This window comes from Micromys minutus (assembly GCF_963924665.1).
Source record: "Micromys minutus genome assembly, chromosome: 1".
Lineage (NCBI taxonomy): Eukaryota > Metazoa > Chordata > Mammalia > Rodentia > Muridae > Micromys > Micromys minutus.
This window is the reverse complement of record NC_137969.1, coordinates 74286759-74305684: the sequence shown is the minus strand read 5'-3', so window position 1 is coordinate 74305684 and position 18926 is coordinate 74286759. Positions and strand designations below refer to the sequence as shown.

Below are 18926 nucleotides of genomic sequence, written 5' to 3'. Positions count from 1 at the left end.
AACACCTGTGGTCTTCCTTCTGAATTCTTATGATGACCCTCCGCCTTCCTGATGCTTTCTTGGGTGTTGCTCATGAGGCCGTTTGTGTAGTAGTGTTACTTTGTAACTTAAGATAGGATTTATATAGGTTTGCAGTTTTGGGATACAGTCTCTCATGGAGAGGAAGGCCGGGAGGGACAGTGAGGTCACATTGAACACAGAGAGATGAATGCTGATACTCAGCTTCCTGCTTTCTTTATACTCTCAACCAGTGTCTGCTTTTAAGGTAAGTCTTCACAGCTCACTTAACCCAACCCAGAAATCCTCCCACAGAAATGTCCAGTAGTTTAGCCATTAGGCGAGTCTAGAAATCATCAAGCTGACAATACTAACCATTCTTCCCAGGAAATGTATATATCCTTTAAACCGCTCAGCAGCACCCCCACACCTGCACCTTCCCCCACTTAGGGAGTTTCAAAACTCGCTCCTTTTCTTGACTTAAAAAAGCAGTTGCCTAAATAAGAATAAATTTTCATAACGACATTCTGATTTGATAGAGTAAGAGCAAATTTTGCTGTTGAATTTCATAGGGTTGGGACACGCCATACTTTTATTGCCACGATTAGATCAACAAATGCATTTCTGTTGGTAGCAATAGTGGTAGCATTTCTGAAACACAAAGGAGACGGTCTAAAATGTAACAAACCAACATGGGATTGCTGGGAAGAATGCTTTAAACACAACTGGCCATCAAAGGACCAGCCGGTCTCTCTGTGCCTGTCAATGACTATTCTTGTTCCAGTCATGTGACATCTCCAGTCATCTGTTAGCCACCAAGGCCAGATATTTCCCGGATGTTTCTGACCAATGACAACAAAAGCAGGCCTTTGAATTCCGGCCTAGGTGTTGTTCTTAGTTGGGCACTGCTGTTTCCATTTGAGGACCCAAACCTACACATCTTAGAGGCACTGAAAAGGTTAATTCATACAGAGAGCTGGGAAAATTGACCAGAGTTTTTACTAAATTGGAGCACATTCCCTAATACTGTGCTTTGTAGGTCAAAGAGGAACAGTGAGGAGAATGTTGCAAAAACCTGCAGGCCCAGTAGGAAGTCTGATTCCCCTTCCTGGAGGGTCTTGGAGATCTGGACTGGAGGACTTGGGTGGTGTGATGCTCCTCGCTCTCAGCTAGGCCAGAGGTCTTCCAGCCTCTAAGTCTCACTAGGCCACGATTTCCCTTAACTGTGCTGGCTGGGCTGCCCTCGCACTCTAGCCGCCCTCCTACTCCCCTCCCCTCCCACTGTCCCTTCCTCCCAGAGGCCTTTACTGGGCGGTCCTTGTGGACCCTACGCCCTCCCACTCACGGCCCGCACCTCCCCGAGGCTCCGCCCCTTCGTGGTCTACACTTGCCCAGCGTCGTCTCCTTCCCTGGGCCACGCCCCCGAGACTCCGCCCCTCTCCGCTCCCGCCCCTTCAGCCTAGCCAACCCCCGCGCGTGAAAGGCTGGGGCTTCCGGACCCGCTGCTCCCTCAACAGATGTTTCTCGGTGCAGTCGGACCTGCGTTCACCTCCCTTCTCCGCGCTTCCCGGCCTGCCGCGGTCGCAGCCATGAGCACTGGCACTTTCGTCGTGTCGCAGCCGCTCAACTACCGCGGCGGGGCCCGTGTGGAGCCGGTGGATGCCTCGGGCACGGAGAAAGCGTTCGAGCCAGCTACCGGTAACCGGGCGAGGGGCCGCAGGCTGGTGGGGTGGGCCTTCCCCGGCCCCGTGCACTGAGTCTGTCGCCCCGAGTCCTTCCGAGCTCTCCGTCATGGATTGTTGAACTTGAGTGGTCGTAGCACGGAGCACAGAGTGCTGGGGGGGGGGGGCTCCTGGAAAAGAGGGAGCGCTTGGGGTGCGGTGGGGTGCGCTGGGGGCAAGGAGTAAACTACATGGTACAGGAGCTGCTATGTAGTGGTGATTCACAGGTGATTTCTATTGTGCCTTAAGTTCACATGACCTTCTAGTCCTGGGGTATTTCTGAACATCGGTAACAATTGGTAAAGAAAAGAAAATAATAGCAGCCAATAACATTCGTTTAGCTTTAGTGCCCACTAACCCTCCAGAAGGTTAGCGAGGAAAAGGAAAACATTGAACATGTGTAATCTTGTGTAATGCTCACCACTGTCAAATTAATGAACTTATCCGTAACCTCCACTAGATTCCCACCTTTGAGTAGTGAGAATTTTCATGCTCCGTACACTTGGCAGATTTTAAGTGAACATGTATTTTACGGTATTAACTGTAAACATGCTGTTTGTTAGATTCCACGATTCCATCCTGCCAAGCACATAATGCTTGGAACAAACACTTAGCACAAGCTAAGGAGGAAGAGAGTTCTTTGTTTCTTGGATTTTGGGTTGACTTTTGTTTGTTTTGGTTACTCTTACTGAATATTCTGCGCAGAAAAAAATGTATTCTGTAAATCAGAAGGGCATGCTTAGTGAGAGCAAAAAAAGTTGATTGACCTAGGATAGAATACTAAGTCACGCTGCGCTGCAGTGATTGACCGCAGGGGCCATGATACCCGGGAACTGCTGCTCTGCGTCCCTCCCTTTACTAATACAAAAGCAGCATTGCCTTCGGTGATCGGTGATCGTCAGCCATTTTCTTTACTAGTTGACCCCTCTGGTTTGTCGTAGAAGTAGGTTTATGAAATTTCAGGAATTCCTTGTGAAAAGAAACTGCTGAAGAATTTTTGTTGGTGGAGTTACTTTGGGTTCTGGTCCTTGAAATACGGGTCTAAAAAAGAACCTGATCTTTCTGTTATGGCTCCAAGATGGGGATGGGAGATGAGACTTTCAGACTGGCCTTTAGCTTCTAAAATTGCTAGTCAACCTTAGTTATCAAGTAGTAGTCTGATAGGTCCTGATTAGAACACAGATAAGGGAGAATTTACAGTGGTAGGCTGATGACTTTGGACTTGGATTTTGCAAGACTGTCAAGATTCTGAGACCGTATCGAGGAGTGTCACATAATGACTTCTAGAAGGTTAGTGTTAGAACTTAGCTATCAAACAGAGTGAAGGCCATGGTGAATTTTACCAGATAGTCTCTGCAGTTTTGTGATGTACTTAAATTCGTTTTTTAAAAAAGACTTATTTATATTTATATAAGTACACTGTCACTGTCTTCAGACCCACCAGAAGAGGGCACGTGGTTGCTGGGATTTGAACTCAGGACCTCTAGAAGAGCATTCAGTGCTATTAACCACTGAGCCATCTCTCCACCCCTTAAATTCTTGTTTTTATGGAGCTAGATCTGCAACCCTTGTTGGACTTTAAAGGGATTCCAGGTGACCAAAAAAAAAAAAAAAAAAAAAAAAAAAAGTTTAGAACTAAATGAAACTGTGGAAGGGAACCATCCCCCAGAGATGCCGATAGAAACAATTCAGATGCATTCTAACTGTTTAAGCTGACCCTGACTTTCCACTTTTTTATAGGCCGAGTGATAGCTACTTTCACGTGTTCAGGAGAAAAGGAAGTAAATTTGGCTGTTGAAAATGCAAAGGCTGCCTTTAAAATCTGGAGTAAGAAAAGTGGCTTAGAGCGCTGTCAAGTCCTCTTAGAGGCCGCCCGGATAATAAGGGTGCGTACCACTGTGTTCCTTTCCAGGAAGGGCCCCTCACACTCTGAGGGGAGTCGAAGGTAGACTTGGTTGGAGCTTTAGGTTGTGGCATTTCTGTGCAATGGAGAAACGTCGTGCCCACCTTGGTACTTGAAGTAAGCTTCCACCGTTTGCCTCATTGACAGCTCCCTGGGCATGTTTTGTTTCCTGAATTTGTTTGAATTATAGTGTGATCTTTATGGCTTACTTGCTTTTTTAACTTAAATTATTTTTTATTTAAAAGTGTATGTATTTATTTCTCTGTATGCTACGTGTACATGATTGTGTGTGTATACGTACATGTATGTGTGTATAAATGCCTGAAGGGGTTGAGGTCAGTGTATCCGTGATCTCTGTCCACCCTACTCTTTGACATGGTTTCTGTCAGTGACCCTAGTTCATCAGTTTGGTTGCATTGGCATGTCGGTGAGCTCCAGGGATTTGCCTGTTCTGCCTCCCTAGTGTTGGGGATATGGCTCTGGTGCTGGCATGGCTGGACTTTATGGGAGATGGGGATTGGAACTCAGGTCCTTGTGTTTACACAGCAGGCACCTCACAGACTTGCCATCTTTCCATCCCTGGATGCTTGCTTTTAATGTGTGCCTGTTTTTTATTTATTTTTTTTTTGTTTTTGCTTTTTTTCCTTCTGATAGTATTTAAGCCTCCCCTTTTCAGGTATACTTCTAGAAAAATTCAGAGTAATATACATCAAAACATGAACTGTATCTTTGATGGGAATGTCGGGTGGGTTTGTATGTGTATGTGTGTGTGTGTGTGTGTGTGTGTGTGTGTGTGTGTGTGTGTGTGTTAGATATGCTGTGAGAAACCTTGCAGGGTCTAAGAGCAAGCAGCTTGTGTCTGTGTATGCATACCCAAATACGTGTATACACACATATCAGTGCACACATGCATTCTGAGAACACAGGAGGCTTTAGAGATTAGAGAAAAGAGATTTCGTGCAGCCTTGTACGTGCAGTGGGTTGTACCACATGGAGTTCAGTGAATCTGAAGGCCTTCCTGTCCTCCTCTGGGGAGGTATTAAGATTCATTGGTTATCGGTCAAATCTCTGGGACCAAGTGGAAAAGGTGACTATGGTTATTGCCCTGGTGGCTTCGGTAATAGGAAATCAGTTCCAAAGGTCTCTTTCTAGGGTAGTATAATCCCTTGTTTTTCACGGCCTTTGCTCTTCAGTTAGCCGTCCTGGTGTCTCTGTTCAGATAGTCTGAGAGTATGCTCAGATGCATGTTCTTATTTACACACACACACACACAGTAGGGCTTACAGTTTTCCTTTTCTGACTGCTACTGAAATGAGGTCGTGGTCTGAATCTTTGTCACCTGATGGTGAAGAGGAGACTCCTGTGACAGCAGTTTTTGTCTCCCAGTGCAGTTCCTCTACTCTCTAGTCAGTGGAAATGTCTGCCCTTTCTAGGCTTAGCGCTCGAGTGACACGTTCTCGCTGCACACTGGCTGTGTATTAAATCTCCTCTGTTCTACCCAAAGGAGCGGAAGGATGAAATTGCCACTGTGGAGACCATCAACAATGGGAAGTCCATATTTGAGGCCCGTCTGGATGTTGAAAGTTGCTGGCTGTGCCTGGAATACTATGCAGGCCTGGCTGCGTCCATGGCAGGTAAGCCCTGGCCTGGCCTCAGGTGACAAGGCAGAAGAGCAGAGCCTTGAGGTGAAGGGCCTTAAGTTCATTGTTACCTTTTGGGTGGCTTAAAAGTTACTTTATCATTCTTAGATAAGATTAGAGGTGATAACACCTAATTTCTTGAGTTTTTTTTTTAAGAGTTATTTCATGTAACACTGTTGCTGTCTTCAGACCCACCAGAAGAGGGCATCAGATCCCATTACAGATGATCATGAGCCACCATGTGGTTGCTGGGAATTGAATTAAGGACCTCTGGAAGAGCACTTACTGCTGCTCTTAATGGCTGAGCCATCTCTCCAGTCCAATTTCTTGGGTTTTAAGCGCCCAGCCTCAAACCTGAGACCAAGTACAGACACTAGTTTGTAAGAGTCTGCGCCATGTGTATCATTGTTGCCAAGTTCACAGCTGGGCCAGGAATGTAGCTAAGTTGGCCGAGTGCTTGCCTGATGTGCGTGGATCCCTAAGTTCAATTCCGAATACTGCATGTTCTTTAGTGTGGTGATGCCTACCTGTAATCCTAGTACCTAGGAGGTAGAGGCAGGAGGATTAGAAGGTTAAGGGCAGTCTCAACTACATAGTGAATATGAGGCTTACTGAAGTAAATGAAGCATATCTTTAAAAACAAATGTTTGGGGCTGGAGAGATGGCTCAGTGGTTAAGAGCACTGACTGCTCTTCCAGAGGTCCTGAGTTCAATTCCCAGCAACCACATGGTGGCTCACAACCATCTGTAATGAGATCTGGTGCCCTCTTCTGGTGTGTCTGAAGACAGTGACAGTGTACTTATACATTAAATAAATAAAATTAAAGAAAAGACAAGTGTTTACAGCGGTTGTTATTGAATGGTTGGTAGAGCCTATCCCGGCTGTATGTGGTAGGTGAACAGTCCAGGGTTTAGGAACTTAAGGCTTCTCTGCTGCTGAGATGTCCTCTTGTTTCCATATCATTTTACCTAAGTTATGTACTAGGTATCAGGAGATAATTTTGTTTTTAAGTGTTATTTTTAAAATAAAGGTTGTATAGCCTTGGCTTACACCTGGACCTTGCTGTATAGACCAGACTAGTCTTGAACTCACAGAAACCCATCTCTCTCTGCTTCTCCAGTAATGGGATTAAAGGTTTGTACCACTGTGGCTGACTTACTTTTATTTTTAAAATTATATGTGTATGGCTATTTTGCCTGCATATATATTGTGTACCACTTGCATGCCTAGTATCTGTGGGGGCCAAAAGAGGGTGTAGGATCCCCTGGAACTGGAATTACAGATGCTTTCTAGTCACTGTGTGGGTGCTGGGAACCAAACCCAGGTCCTCTGGAAGAGCAGCTAGTGTTCCTAACCACTGAGCCATTTCTTTAGCCCCTGCTAGAGATTTTTAGAGAATTAAATGAACTGGAATGAACTTGTACTAGTGACATTGAGGGGAACATAGATACACATCATTCCTTAGTCTGTTTTTCCTCTAGGAGAGCACGTCCAGCTCCCAGGAGGGTCCTTCGGCTACACCAGACGAGAACCACTTGGGGTGTGTTTGGGGATAGGAGCGTGGAACTACCCCTTCCAGATTGCCTGTTGGAAGTCTGCTCCAGCCTTGGCATGTGGTAAGAATGAATGCCTCCTCCACAGAGAGCCTTCTTCCCCCACTCACCCCCAGCCGACCTGCCATTTCTTTCTGATGTGCTCCTGGGCAGTCAGATCTCAGGCTGGGAGTTGTCTCTGCTCTGCCTCACCCCTGAAGGAATGTAAGGCTGAGGTCGCACACAGGTCCTATCTTAAGTGTCTCTGTTTTGCATCTGTCTAGTTTTGTCTCTGATATAGGATCTGCAGTGTAGTCTGGGCTGTCCCACCAGCTTCTCTGGTGTTGGAATTAAAGGAAATGAAAGTTTCTGGTCTTTAACTTTTAAAAATCTAGACTGATTATCCTTACTTTATACCATGGTTGCAAGCTTTAAATGGGATAATGCATGCACCCAGACCTTGATACATAAAAGCCCAAGGTAGGAAAACAAGATACTTTTTTTAACAAAGTTAATTAATTTCATATTTATTAGATTTGTGTGTGTGTGTGTGTATGAGTATTTTGCCTGCGTGTATATATGTATACAGTGCACACTACTGGCTCCTGTAGAGGCCAGAGGAGGATGCCAGACTCTGGATCTGGAGTTACAGTTGGCTATAAACCATCCTTAGTGTGCTGGAAACTGATCCCAGATCACCTGCCAGAGCAGCCATTGCTCTTAACTACTGAGTCCTAGACATTTCTGTTGTATCTTTGGTGACTTTGGAAGCATAGGAACCAGTTGGAATAGTCTACTCTTGTTTAAGAGGAGATTTGGTTTTCTACAGGTAATGCCATGATCTTCAAGCCTTCGCCCTTCACACCTGTGTCTGTTCTGCTCTTGGCTGAGATCTACACCAAAGCTGGTGTGCCTCCTGGGCTCTTCAACGTGGTGCAAGGTGGGGCTGCCACAGGCCAGTTTCTGTGTCAGCATCGTGATGTGGCCAAAGTCTCCTTCACTGGAAGTGTGCCCACTGGCATGAAGGTACAGATGAAACCAGCTTTGTTTAACAAATGGCTAGCTCTGGCAAAGCTGATTTTTGCCAAAGTTTGCATATTTTGGGTTTCCTAGTAAATATTGGGAATGGGCCAAGAAATTCTGCTTGGTCTAAAGTTTACTGTGCAAATGTGAGGGAGAAAGAGAGCACATGTGGGTGGTCTATGGTGGGTCAAATGGGGTAGAAGTTTTCTTCCCTGCCTAAGGAGATGATGTGTTTGTGGAATTTCGGCCTAGGCTGGGCTGGCACTTCTTGTTTGGTGAGGTAAAAGAAATGTTCCGAGTTCTAAACAGCCCTAAACACAAAAATTCAAAAAAGAATTCCTGGCTGTGAGAGCTCTGTGACTTGCCAGTATGTTTTAAATGAGCTCCTATTTCAGGGTTTTAAGTGAAATTCTGTTAATTCTCAGGAGCCTTCGCCAAAGAATATTTTAAGTGGATTAAGGGGTCAGTCAGATCAAGATGGCGTGGTGGGTTGAGGCCGAGTTGACAGGCTAAGTTACACTGAACTTCCGAATGCCTTGCTTTGCTCTATAGGTCATGGAGATGTCTGCTAAAGGAGTCAAACCCGTTACTTTGGAACTTGGGGGCAAATCTCCTCTCATCATCTTCTCAGACTGTAATCTGGAGAGTGCTGTGAAGGGGGCCCTGGTGGCCAACTTCCTCACACAAGGGCAGGTATGCACTCTTTCCGACGCTCCGACGCTCCACACTCTGGGCCCACCGAGAATTGCAGGACAGGGCTGGAGAGACGGCTCAGCGTTAAAGGCTAGGCTTACAACTGAACAGAAAAGAATTGCAGGACAGTTGAGCAAATAGTACAGGGTTCCTGTGTGACTTCGGCCTAGATCACTATGACACATTGGTTCCCAATCTCCTTAACGCTGCAGCCCTTTAACACAGTGTTATGAACTGTAAAGTGGATAGTTTTTGAGACAGAGCTTTGCCGCAGGTCAAGAACCACTGCAGAAGCCAACATGTTTACCCTTCTGTCTAACTGCTTATACACATAATATGTAAGGTTTCCTATAGTGTTTATAGTATTTGTAGGCACAAGATCTGTAACTACGAAATACTCCAGCGTAGACAAAAAGTACATTCTTTTATATAGAGTTCCCACACTGTTACTCACCCCACACACAAGTACTCTTGCCGGTGTTAACTTCTGGATTTTACTGTTTTCCCACCTGGAATCCTCACTAAAACTTGATGCTTATTTGATAAATATCTTAGTAATTGAAAAAAAAAATTTCATTTTTTTCTGGGATAAGATCCAGCTGAAGAGACTGAAGTTGTACGGCACTTGTCTACCGTAGGATCTGAGAGAAGAGCCATAACACCACAAAAACCAAAACAAACAAACAAACAAACAAAAAAAAAAAAAAAAAAAACCCAGTAGAACCCAAGAACCAGTCAATGAAGAGGTTGTAGATTTATTGTTTTGCTTGTTTCTCCCCCCCCTCTGCTCAGATGCTGCTATTTAAAAAAAAATCTTTAGACTTATCTTATGCATGTGAATGTTTTGTCTGAGTGCGTGAATCTGCACCTCATGTGTACCGGGTGTTCCTGGAGACCAGAGTTTGGTGCCCTGGAATTGGAGTTACAGATGGTTGCGAGGTAGCTACCCTGTGTGTGCTGGGAATTCAGCATGGATCCTCTGTAAAAGCAAGTGAGCCATCTCCAGCCTTAGTTGTTGCGTCTCTAAACCATACATGTTTATGTGGTACAGTGTGGTAATCTGATGCATGTAGAATGCTAAACAGTGGGTGCAATCTGAAGTAATTGGAGTAACTGGCATTGTTTACTTTATGAGTGTTAATTATTTGAGACAAAGTCCCTCTGAGTAGCCCAGGCTGTCCTCGAATTCCTAGCTTCCCAAGTGCTGGCATCACAGGCATGTGCCCTCATGCTGGGTTTGTCCTCTCTTTGACCCGAGAAACTTCTTTGATTTCTGGCACATTAAGGTATTGTAGATCCATAGCCTTCTTTTTCCAGCTGAACTCTGGAATTAGCCATTTGTCTACAGCCCTGGTTTCAGTGAGTGGTGTTACTTAGAAACCAAGCTCTTGGCTGGGGCTGAGCTCAGTGGTAGAATAAATGCTTATTTGGCACCTGTGGGATCCTGAGTTTAACCCCTATAAGCCAAGGGAAAGAACAACCAGGATCTCAGTGCCCGACTTTTGGCTGCTACTTCGATGTTCATGATGTTCCTAATGCTCAGGCTGGGGCTAGGGAATGCGTGAGTGTGTGTGTGCAGACACATAGCTGCATACCCCTGCAACCCAAGGCAGGGCTTCTCTGTATAGCTCCCTTCTCTCACTGCACTCCTCTATATACCTTGGCTGCCCCAGAACGTGCTCTGTAGACCAGGCTGGCCTTGAACTCGGAGATCCACCTACCTCTGCCTCTCCAGAGCTGGGATTAAAGGTGTGTGCCACTGCCAGCCGGCACCCACCCCCTTTTTTTCAGTACTTTAAATCATTTTGGCCTTTTTCTTTCTTACTATCTATATTTGCAGTTTCCTTTTCTGATAGTGACAGATTTAGCTTTTCTTATTCACAGTGTATTAAATCACCTGGCCCTAGAATAGCATTGTGAAAAATAAGCCAAGTTAGAAGTTTCAGTATTTTATAGTCTTTTTGTCTTTAGCCTGGGTGAACACTGATCAAAAGGTACTGGGTCTGTCCTGCCTTTGCTTTCAGTCTGGTTATGAGGCTCATTTACACACCAGATGACGGCATCAGATCCCATTACTGATGGTTGTGAGCTGCCATGTGGGTGCTGGGAATTGAACCCAGGTCCCTGGTAGAGCAGCCAGGGCTCTTAACCACTGAGCCATCTCTTCAGCCTCTGTGGGCAGGATTTTTAGAAATGAAAATATTCTTTAAAAAAAAATGTGTTATGGTACTAGAGAGACGACACAGCGGTTAAGAACACTGGCTGCTCATGCAGAGGACCCGGGTTCGATTCCTAGCACCCTCATGGCAGCTCACAATCATCAGCAACTCTAGGTCCAGGAAATCCAGTGCCCTCTTCTCTCCTCCACAGGCACGAGGCACAGATATGGTATGCAGACATAATACAGGAAAAACATTAGTATACATAAGTAAAACATTTTTAAAAAGTGTATCATAACTCCTTTAAGGTTATTAGATGTTTTCCCCCATCGTTTTCATCCCATATACACATTGCTGTCTCCTGTCTCCTTTAGGTCTGCTGTAATGGCACTAGAGTGTTTGTGCAAAAGGACATTGCTGATAAATTTACAAAAGAAGTTGTGAAGCAGACTCAGAAGATAAAACTTGGAGACCCACTTCTGGAAGACACTAGGATGGGCCCACTCATCAATGCCCCACATCGGGAGCGAGTCCTTGGGTTTGTCAAGTCGGCAAAGGAGCAGGTAAGAAATGGCAAGCTGGGAGGGACAGGGAAGGTTGTGGCTCCTTACCCCATTCCCTTTCTACACTGACATTGGGGGCTGCTGTCCCTGAGTGTTCTGCTTTGGGAGGTAAGTGTGTGTACATTTGCTGGGGCTACATTTTGCCTTTTGGGCCCGCACATGAATCGTGTGTTCGATACAGAAGATGCCTGCTTTTTCTTTCTCTTAGGGCGCTACTGTGCTGTGTGGCGGAGAGCTGTATGTCCCAGAGGATCCTAAATTAAAACATGGATTTTACATGACGCCTTGCATTCTAAGTATGTCTTGTTTGCTTTTTCAGTGGCTTGGATTAAATACTAAGTAGCTGTAAATGAGTATTTCTAACATGTAAGGGCACAGAGTAAGGACTGGCAAGTTGAATGACCCCACTACCCAGGCTATGGAGTACCTCATTACTCTTGGAGCCCCCAGGTGCCCCTCTACTAGGGCAGCCATATGTATTGTTTGCTGGAGACAACTGTTCTGGGAACAAGCTTAAAAACAAAGATAAAAAAAACCCAACCTCAGAAATATATGTTTAAAACAAATTATGGTACTAACAGCCTCAGTAATATAAAGCATGCTTTTCCTTTGAACCATAATATGTCCATTTAACAAAACCAACTCGTCAGATGTCACTTTGGTAACTTTTAACCCATCTTTTCATTCTTCAAGCTCTGCTTTGGACAGTCAGGCATACACAGGCATCCTTCTCAGACCCTCTGCCGATTCCAGCCATCGCCCGGTGCTAGTGGCGTTACCTCTCAGCACGTGACAGGGTGCAGTTTAGCCTAAAGCTAAAGCCACTGATGCTGAAAAGCTGTGAGCTTAGCATCCGGACTGTGGACCAGGCTAGTTGTAATTGAACCAATTAACAAGTAGGGAACGTTTTTATGTTAAGTAAAAGATATGGGTTAGACAATAAAGTATGCAGTATTATTCCAAATCTGTTGGAGAGCAGGTATGAACGTGTACAGGAAAAGAAGGAATGGACTGTGTGCTGGGACTAATCAGACTTATGTGGACTGAAACTAGGCAAAGCAAAAGGTACTAAACCTTTATTGTTGTGTTACTGGAAGCTGGCTTGTATTAGTGACTTGGAAAACCTGTTATGACAGATTTTTGGTCCCTGCCCTAGACTTCTGACTGTTGTTCTTAGAACCTGGGGCCTAGAGATGTGCATTGTCACAGACTCACTGTTGACCTTTGTACATGGCAGGTTAGGTCTAAGTTGAGCGTCTGTCTTTAACTTGCTTAGGTTTTCCGGGTTGGTCACACAGGCTTCCTGTTGTCATGTGTCAGCTGTTCCTTCTGCTCGCCAGGGTGAAGCTCCCTACCCACGGAGCCACTTGAGCTGCCCGCCTTGTAGGCTGACATATTCTCAGAGATGATTGTGTAACGGTTTTGAGTAATTAAAACGTGTGTGGATTGTTAATTTTCAAAGACTTAGAACACAATCAGCTGTTTGTAAGCACAATCTAAATATTACTTACCCTCGAGGCACTGGTGCCTCTCAAGTGCGCTGTGCAGTGTGTTGTGTACAGCCTATCAAGCACACTTTTAACCCTCCTCTGAAGAGATTTTCTTCTCCTTTAAAGTTATTCTCTTATGTCCCAACCATAGGCTTCCCTCCCCCCACTCCTCCCCGTTCTGAAGAGATTTTAGAACTGTCGTCTTTGTAAATCTGTGGAGTGCTGTTTTTAGACTTCACAATGAGCCAGTGTTTCTAACGGGTGCTTTTCATGCTCCGTGTCCCTTCCGTGTGCACTCCCTCAGAGCTTCCTGTCCAGTGTTGCTGAGACAGTGCAGGTGAGTGCTCTCCCTCGGAGGCTCAACTCTGCTCCTTCTCTGAGTTCTAAGCACAGAACTCAAATGCCAAGCATGAATTAAATCATTTTAGGAAGTGTGTTGTTTATAGGAACATTAAGTACAATTTTTACAAAGCAAATATACCTTTATATACTTTCTAATTTTGTTTTTTATTGCATTTTCTTTCTAAAAACGATTATTTGTGTGTGTGTATGCACATGCGTGTCTGTGTCTCTGTGTGTGTCTTGTGTACATATTTGCAATTATAGATGTACCGTGCCTCTGCAGGCTAGAGGAAGGCATTGGATTCCCTGGAGTTGGAGTTACAGGTGGTTTCCAGCTGCCTGATATGGGTGCTGGGAAGCAAATTTGGTCTTGTGCAAAGGCAGTGTACCTTCTGAACCACAGAGCCATCTCTCCAGCCCTTGCATCTTTCATAGCATTGCTTCTACTTGTAATTACATGAGAGTATTTAATGAGAGTATCATTTAAAAAATGTGGCAAACCAAATTAAAAATCATGGCATTTTAACAGAAATCTGGTTAGTATATTTTTGGGTCATTTTCAGTGCGTATTTTATGAGCATCTTCTTACTGTTCAAAAGCATGGCTCTGAGAAGCTTTATACAAGTTGCTCATTAGGTTGTGCCAGGACCATTTCCTCCCCTTTGGGTGTCAGTCTGTTGCCTCTTGCTTTCATCTCTGTGCATCTGTTTACCTCACTGGAGACTTCTTAGCAAGTCTAAAAAGCAGTTGTAGAATCACAGAGGATGACCCTCTCATACTTATTAACCAAATTGCCATGCAGAAGGAAGGTCTACTTCTAGGTTTAATATGTAATAAGTTAGGAAAGGAGTCAAAAGTTTGTTTGAATGGTTGGCTGAAGCTTTTATCAAAAATGGCCTACTGAGAAGGAGTTGGAGATCCTGATATCCCGTGGCTTAGTGTTGACGAAGGGATTTTAAGGCTCAGGGAAATTGCAATGCTAGAGTGGATATGTTCCGTATCTAATCCTCCACAATGGAAGGCCCAGAAGACATGCCCTTCACAAATACTATAACATGAAAACTGGTGAGAGAGGCACCAGCACATTTGAAGGGTTTTGTTCTTGCCCTTTTCCTGTGCCAGACCTTAGGGTTGGGGATGCTGCCGCTCAATTAGATGAATTAAATACAATGGATTTAATTGGATCCCGAGATAACAAGGGCCAGGTGGCAACATTGAATTGTCAGAGACAAGGTGATGGTAGTTATCATAATGGACAGTGTAGACAAAAGAATGTTTTTAATGACATAGCCCATAATGGCCAGCACAGGAGAGGTGAAATTTATGATGGCATGACTCGTTCAGACCTTTGGTACTGGCTAATCAGTCACAGTGTTTCCAGGCATGAAACACATAGGAAGCCTGCTGCATATCTGTTTGACCTGTAGAAGCAGAAAAACTCTCAGACAAATGTGAGGCTACATTGGATGGTGGCAAAAGGCAGACTCGGCCAGTGAATTAATTTCCTGACTTGAGCCAGTTTGCAGACCCAGAACCCCTTGAATGAAGGGGTGGCCAGGTTCCCCTGAGGAAGGATCTTGATAAGACCCTAAAAGTTTGCTGTTAGCCTTTCTCCAGTTCTTCCCCAGAGGGACCTACGGCCTTTTACAAGGGTAACTGTGCACTGGGGGAAAGGAAGTAATCAGATTTTCTGGGGTCTATTGGATACTGTTTCTGAATTGACACTGATCCCAGGAGATCCCAAGAAACATTGTGGCCCTCGGTCACAGTAGGGGCTTATGGAGGACACTACACCTGTTATTAATGAAGTTTTGACTGACTCACAGTAGGTCCAGTAGGTCCCCAAACACATTTTGTGGTCATTTCCTCAGTTCTAGAATGTGTAATTGGGATAGATGTACTTAGAAGGTGGCAGAATTCTCACACCACAGTGGCAGTGTCCTGTTGAATTTCCCCCAAAGCTTCGAGTCTCACTGTTTACTAAGAATGCTGTGTTTTGGGCACATGAGATTATAGTCCCTCACTGTCTTTGGCTTTGTTTTGAATGTCGGCAGCTAATTGCACAGATGACATGACTTGTGTGAAAGAAGAGATCTTTGGACCAGTTATGTCCATCCTAACCTTTGAAACTGAAGCCGAGGTTTTGGAGCGGGCCAATGACACTGCTTTTGGACTAGCAGCTGGGGTCTTCACCAGGTATGTGGATCACAGCATCTCGGGAGGGACAGGTTGTGGTATTTCTTGAGTATGAGATCACTCTTGTTCCTCCCCACTTTGCTGTCATTAGAGCCAGCAGCATCTCTATTTGCTTCTGTTTGTTTTCTAGTGCTGAGGATCAAATTGAGCTACGCCCCCTAACCCTGTTTTCCTCTTAATTTAGAAGATGCCAAGGTTGGCTGCATTTGGCACTCTGCTTTTCAGATTTGAAGAGTAGTGCTGTGTGTGTGTGTGTGTGTGTGTGTGTCATGCCATCATACACACACACTCACACACACACACACAGACACACACACACACACACATACCACACACACACCACACACACATGCACGCACACACACTCTCTCTAATAAAAGGCTCTCATTTTTTCATCCCTGTATCAGCCCGTGTGTTTCGGTCTCAGCCACTCTCCTGGTGTGAGGACATACTCCACTGTGGTTTTGGTTGGCATTTCTGTCGGTTTCCTTTTGCTTTTGGCTGTTTATACTTAAGGAGGCTTTGTCTAATCCAGGATCACAGAGACATATTTCTGTCCTAAAAGTTTTATAGTTTTGAGGTCTGTTCTGTGTGAGTGAATGCTTATGTGCGGTGTAAGGGGCTCCACCTTTATCACTGTGTGAGGTTGTGTAGTTGGTCCCACACCACAGTGGTGCACTTACTGCCTCCTAGTTTATAGATTCTCTAACCTGGGTCTGTCTGAAAGGACTTTAGACAGTTTAAAAAAAGCAGCAGTTTGCCAGGATTTCAGGACCCTTAGAGCTCACACTCTGAGGTTTCCTGAGAAAATTTGTTAATAACCAATACTGTCTTTTTCCTAACAGGGACATCCAGAGAGCGCACAGGGTGGCGGCTGAGCTGCAGGCCGGAACATGCTACATTAACAACTATAACGTCAGCCCAGTGGAGTTGCCCTTTGGTGGATACAAGAAGTCAGGTGAGGCATCGGGAAATACACAGACAGACCAGATTTGCAGGGATGCCATCCTAGCCAGTGCCGGCTTACCAGTGCTCCTGACAGATTTGCAGGGATGCCATCCTAGCCAGTGCCGGCTCACCAGTGCTCCTGACAGATTTGCAGGGATGCCATCCTAGCCAGTGCCGGCTCACCAGTGCTCCTGACAGATTTGCAGGGATGCCATCCTAGCCAGTGCCGGCTCACCAGTGCTCCTGACAGATTTGCAGGGATGCCATCCTAGCCAGTACCGGCTCACCAGTGCTCCTGACTGACCTCCACAGCCTCACTGGAGTGCAGAGCAGGGTCACCAGACGCTCTGTTGTGTAGCGTGGCGTGTGAACTGCTGATCACAGCTCAGTGTGTCTTATGGGCAGTGTTACGTTCTTTCTCTGAGCATTAAACACTCCTTAGAGGGTTTCCAAATTAGGCAGTGCCCATAGTAGGGCTTAGGTCATATTCTAGAAAGCTTGCATTAGTTGGTTTTCTCTTTTTGGCTCTCTTTAGATATTCAACACAATTCTCTGATCCAGGTCGCACTAAAATGGTCCCCTAAGCTACTGCTCATTGATTTCTGTCACCACAGATGTGTGGTCTGGTGTGTCTGGGGTTTGAGGCAGAGGAATGTAGCCATCACTTTGAGTTTTTCTCTCTGTACTGTGGTGCCTGTATTCATTCATTTTCCATACTTCTTTTCATTTAAACTAAGAATTGGTTGGAACACAGTTTTGAGAGTCCAGCCCACAGTCCCTGAGCACCTTAATATCAGGAAAGTGACACAGTGGTGGTCGTGGACAGTCTTCTGTCATCCTTATGCTCCCTAACGTGGCCCTCCAACCCCAGGCCAGTTTTCACTCCTTTTGATTAAGACCACAGTGTGTGCTGAGAGAGAGATGGGTAGATCTGCAGAGAGCCTGGCCTTATATGCTTAGCCAGTGTGGGCTTGTGTACAGCACAAAGTCCAAGCGCGGGACTTTGAAGGAACTGAAAGTCTGCTCTTTTCACATGCTGAAGGTTAATAAATCTTGTTACATAGTCAAGTTTTAATGGACACTGCTTTTCAGGGCTGTCAGGTTGGATTGTTTTCGAGGCTGCTTTTACCGTGCTTCTTGGGGTTAGCCTCAAACTCGCCCTCAAACTCATAGTGGAGCAGAGTTCCTTTTGCCTCAGCTGGGTGAAGTGCTGGAATTATAGGTGTGAGAGACTATGTCCAGGCTAATGATGCTGGAGATTGAACCCAGAGCTTTGTACTTAGTAGCCAGGCACTTTACCAACTGAGCTATTGCCCCTGCGTTAACACGTTTCCTTCAAAGGACTGAAGCACCTGTAGCAGGTACTCTGCTGGTAAGAGTCCTAACACTTGCTGGCCCAGCCCCACAGAATACCTGCTCGGAGGACTTGTTCCTCACCCCGACCAGCAGAGCCTGCCTTTGAAGCAGTGTGACTTCAGAGCACTGTAGTGACCAGCTCAGCCTGACCCTGTGTCTTTTCAGGGTTTGGCAGAGAGAATGGCCGTGTGACGATTGAGTACTATTCACAGCTGAAGACGGTGTATGTGGAGATGGGAGACGTGGAGTCGGTCTTCTAAAAACCAGTGAATACTGTTCACAGAACCAAGCTTCGGAATGAGTCGACTGCCTTGACCCACTGTGTAACTGAATAGCTTCTTCCATCCGGGCTGTGGGTCATGAGTGTGGTAATGGGTCAGTATTGTCCTCTGTCTTGCGGTCACTTTTCCAGTTGAAAATGTGCACAAGTGCCTTTCAGAAGGTAGCCGGGGAACCTGTTCTTCAGCAAGGCCCTGAGAAATCTGTAAACTCCAGCCACACTGTTCAGACATGGGCAGGCCACAGCTCTGCTCGTACACATTTGCAACAAGGGCTACTTTTTAGTTTGCTTAAAGAAGGCCTTCCTTCCTGGGTTCCTGATGAATCAGTTGACATACATTCTTTGTTCATTGACCCCCAAAAAAAAAAAAATCTTAAAGCTTTTATTTGGAGCTGGGTGGTAGGTGGATCTCTGAGTTCAGGGCCAGCCTGGTCTACAGAGTGAGTTCCAGTACAGCCAGGGCTACACAGAGAAACCCTGTCTTGAAAAGTTAAAAAGAAAGAAATAAAGGTGTTATTTGGAGATATTAAATCTTAATACCTGTGGAAAATGGGATTCATTGGCATTTTAAAACCTATAATCTTCAAGACAACTCAGTGGGTAAGGCACATGAGCTCAGTGCCCTCAGTTACATCTCCAGAACCCACATCAAGGTGGTAGCCCCTTCCCAAATCCATACATTTCACAACAATAAAATCTTTCTCAAACACTGTTTTTCTGTCATTTCACTGAGAACCTGACAACCTGGCTGGAGAGACAGGTAGTCGATGGAGTCAGATATTGTGCAGATGCTGACTTGCCTCAGAAAACACTCATCCTATCTTTCCATGGCAGACACTTGTCTCTCGTCCTTGCCGCACAGCCTGTGGCCTTAGACCCGAGGAGAACCTTTAGAATACATGAGTTACTCGGATGTTATGTGACAGTGAATTAAAACCTATCACACAGCTAATCTTCTCAATGTCTTAAATCTCATCCTAAGGCTGGATAGGACAGAGGAGAAAGTACCAGGCAGGGGGAGGTGAACCCCGAAAGTACAAAGGGCAGGGTAAGGCACAATGACCTTTTGTGCCCCGTTCTGT

At 45.4% G+C, this 18926-nt stretch overlaps 1 protein-coding gene across 1 annotated transcript; it reads left to right on the top strand.

Moving 5' to 3' along the window:
* The first annotated feature begins 1502 nt into the window (after positions 1–1502).
* ALDH9A1 (aldehyde dehydrogenase 9 family member A1) lies at positions 1503–18543 on the top strand. The gene is made up of 11 exons (XM_080922922.1): positions 1503–1695; positions 3459–3604; positions 5126–5255; positions 6744–6878; positions 7624–7820; positions 8370–8510; positions 11044–11232; positions 11441–11528; positions 15119–15260; positions 16106–16218; positions 17730–18543. The coding sequence occupies exons 1-11, from the start codon at positions 1515–1517 to the stop codon at positions 17822–17824; spliced, it is 1557 nt and encodes a 518-aa protein (XP_080779048.1). The 5' UTR covers positions 1503–1514; the 3' UTR covers positions 17825–18543.
* Positions 18544–18926: the final 383 nt, after the last annotated feature.